The sequence below is a fragment of the Austrofundulus limnaeus genome, unplaced genomic scaffold (genome assembly GCF_001266775.1).
Source record: "Austrofundulus limnaeus strain Quisiro unplaced genomic scaffold, Austrofundulus_limnaeus-1.0 Scaffold50, whole genome shotgun sequence".
NCBI lineage: Eukaryota > Metazoa > Chordata > Actinopteri > Cyprinodontiformes > Rivulidae > Austrofundulus > Austrofundulus limnaeus.
Genome location: NW_013952452.1, coordinates 680892 through 684654, shown reverse-complemented (window position 1 = coordinate 684654; position 3763 = coordinate 680892). Strand labels below are relative to the sequence as shown.

General features: G+C 37.8%; 1 protein-coding gene across 1 annotated transcript in view; it reads left to right on the top strand.

Annotated features, from left to right (window-relative positions):
* Positions 1-1497: 1497 nt before the first annotated feature.
* Positions 1498-3763, top strand: part of si:dkey-73n8.3 (uncharacterized) — a gene marked incomplete at its 3' end in the record, with an annotated part of 12009 nt that continues 9743 nt past the window's right edge. Inside the window, 5 exon segments of the mRNA XM_014008433.1 lie at positions 1498-1592; positions 1678-1793; positions 2011-2166; positions 2256-2360; positions 2444-2653. Coding sequence (XP_013863887.1) covers positions 1579-1592; positions 1678-1793; positions 2011-2166; positions 2256-2360; positions 2444-2653 — 601 coding nt within the window.

Below are 3763 nucleotides of genomic sequence, written 5' to 3'. Positions count from 1 at the left end.
GGCCAATGTTGTCATATGTTATTATTTAGTGTTTAATAAAAGTGTTAATTGAAGTAAATGAGTTTGTTTAGTCCAGGTGATGTGATGAAGCAGTCTCTTCTCTTAAATGTCAGCAGATCAAACAGGCAGGAGAGCAGCAGGTGTCACATCTCATCAGGTCTGAGGGACTAAACAGATCCGTTTTTTATCAACTGACTTCAAATAACAGAGGAAAACAATCACATGGCTGAAATACCACAGCTCCAGTTTACCTGAGTGTTGTTGTAAAAATAAGTGACTTTGGGTACAGTAGGATGTATTATTTTACATGGTTGAAGGATTTTTATAAACATAACTAAAATCTGGAAAGCCTGAAGAAGAGGACATGATCTGGGGTCAGATTTATAAAGCTTGCATACGCACAAAACGAGCCCAGAAACTTGCGTACGCCACTTTTCACGCCAAGGTTGTGATTTRTAAAAKMCAAACTTGACGTGAAAATGTGCAGTGCCTCAYGCCAGCTCTGACYCACAGGGTRGATCAGACCTTGAGGATCTTCTCTTACAAACAGGACACTCCTGTGTTGGTTTCTGTCTCCACCAGTTCTTCACACARACTTTACAGAAGCTGTGGCTACATGACAGGACAACAGGATGTCTGAAGACCTCMTGACAGACCAGACAGCAGAGATCCTCCAATGATCTTGAAGCCATGTAGACTCTGAGTGAAGCTGAAAAGCCAGCAGACAGAAAGTCCAGTCAGTYCTGGCTCCCCTCCCTCATCTAACGTCCATCACAGTGTCTCTGAGTGTTTTTGCTGCGACTCATCTTCAGTGTGTGGAGTGTGAGCAGCTTCAATCAGCAGCTGGACTCAGTCAGTCTGCTCTGAARCTCCGGATCATCCTCTTCATGAGCATGTGACTTGTGGCCATGCTTCAAAACTGGACTTCCTGTGACTTTCTTTCTTGCCTCTCTTTTTTATGCTTCTTAGAATAATCTTCTCATTGCCTGGCCTGACAGTTTAGTTATATCAGAGGTGGGCAATTCTTTATTTTTCCCCAGGGGCCACAAGAGAAATTTGAGCTATGTTGGAGGGCCAAAACCAACAATACTTAATTCTGCTTAATAGTCATTTTTAATCCATGTTAAGAGCAGTAAATTAAATATTTTGATTAGCTGCTACTGCTAATTAGCATTAGCAGCTACTTTACGTTGTTTTATCACATTAAAGTTTCAGTAAAATAATTAGAGTTCATGATAGTTGGGAAAATCTAAAAAATAAAAAAATGCATCATAGAAAAAAAAAATTGTTCTCAGAGCAGCAATAGGATCGAATTAGAAGTCAACATGAAATGGCTTCTCTGTTAGTTTGGCTAAATACCCATTAATACGACTTACCATGTGACAGCTCATCTAAGCCCCAATCAGAAGTTAAGCTTTAATTGATTATTTCCAATAAATGAATTTGAACAAGRGGCCTCTTGTATTAAATTACTTCCTTATAAGCTTTTAAAAGGAGGGGAAGTTCTTCTTCTTAATTCTGCTTCTGTCTCTCTGCCAGATCWCTGCAGACTTTATCTTTATTTGTCACCAGTTAAAGATGCAAACCATCAGGTAAGATTTTTTTCAAATGTTTTTTTAGACATTTCAGTTTAGTATTAAAAAAATGTTCAAGTCTTCCTCATTTTCAATTCTTCAGGTCTCTGTTCATCCCAAAATGGTCATCAGACGTAGGTCTGGAGGGGAAAACGGCTGTAATAACAGGAGCAAACACTGGAATAGGCAAAGCAGCAGCTAAAGACCTCGCTGCAAGAGGCAATAAACACGCTCATTTTAAGATTAGTTATTTTTCGGTTTTCATTTGCATTTGGTTTCTCAGACTAGCTGTGTTGAACAGTTTAAAACTTTAATTTGTGTTTACCAGGCTTCTTCACATTTTTCTTTTTTTTCCAAGACTCAWTTTTCAAATTTTGCTTGTGGGTGCATGCAACCCATTTCAGCATTAATTCATCAGTTTTGTTTCATTTAATAGGTGCGCGGGTGATTTTGGCGTGCAGAGACATGACAAAAGGAGAACAAGCTGTTTCAGAGATCATGAAGGAGGTAAATGGAGCCAAAGTTGTTGCCCAGCAGCTGGATCTGGCTGACACCAAATCGATCTGCCTGTTTGCTGAGAGTATCTACAACAGTGGGTGTCAATGCATGCTCACACATTTACAGGATCTCCAGTATACTGTATAAAAAACGAAATGCACATAAAAATATCTGGTTTTCCAGCTGAAAAGGCCCTTCACTATCTGATCAACAATGCAGGCGTGGCTATTTGTCCTTATGCTAAGACAGTGGATGGATATGAGTCACAGTTTGGAGTCAATCACTTAGGTATTTTTCTTTGCAATGCATTTAACTACAGTATGTATAATCATACATTCTATATAACTGTGTTTTCCTTGCTGCCTCCTCAGGTCATTTCTTCTTGACTTTCCTGCTCTTGGACTTGCTGAAGCACTCGGCTCCGTCTCGAGTCATCAACGTGTCGTCGTCAGCTCACGCCATGGGCAAAATCCAGTTTGACGACCTGAACGGGGAGAAGAATTACCACCCTGTCAGGGCTTACGCTCAGAGCAAGCTCGCCAACGTGCTGTTCACCAGAGAGCTGGCCAAAAGGACCGAGGGTAGGGTGTGTGTCTGTGAATAACGGACAGCGCAGAGCTGAACGTTTGACTGTGTGAATCTCCCACTTCCACCCTCTCTCCTTTGTGTACGTCAGTGTGAGAGTCTCATGCCTCAACCACAACTGCTCCGGGCTGCAAACAGAGCAAACAGAAACCTCTTTCTGGAAAACAGAGTTGTCTGAAATAATCATACCTTCAGAGCTATGCGTTGTTTGACATCTTTTCTTAAAATCTTGGCATTAACTGTTGATTTCATCCCTGTTTGTTAAAGGATCAGACAAACCACTGGTTGGGTTTCAGTGAAACTCAGATAGAAATATTTTGCTCTCTACTCAAATCAGCCTGAATATGGCCGCTATAGCTAATTGATATTAGCTAACACAACTAAACTTAGTTAGTTTTACATATTAAAATTAATATTTAATTAATATTTGGTGTGCCATGAGCTGAAAGTCATTAACAAATGGTGTGAGGTTTGACCTAAATAGCTATAAATCCTTCATTTCTCAACATGTCTGGGAGATATGGTGTCCTCCAAGTATACTTGAAGTTAATTTTAATAAGTATACTTGATTATAAGTTTAAGTATGTCAAGTATACTAGGCACCATGTACTTGTAGTGTACTAGAAAGCATACTGATTTAATACTTACTCGTACTAAAGTGGGATTTTTAAAAATTTATTAAAAGTTTACTTTAAATATACTGTTATTATTTCTTTTTAAGTTTATAAATTTGCCAAAAAGGAGTATACTTTAAGTACAAGTCATTAAGTGCACTAAAGTATATAAAGGTGTTTCCATGAATTTATTTTTTTTTACCATGTACATGGATATAAATTGCATTTTACTAACAAATATACTTCTAGGACTAAATTGTCCCACAATAAGTTTATGAAAATATACTCAGAAGTACGCATACTGATACTTTAGTTATTGTAATTTGAAGTTTGTTTTTGATTGATTTCATTTGAGGAAAAAAAGGGGCATATATTATAAGATTTTGTCTTCTTCTGCTGCCTTTCATTTATTTATGATTTGTATTTTAATTATATTGAATTTATGTTGTTTTTAATGAAATGAATGAATAAACAACAACAACAACACTATTA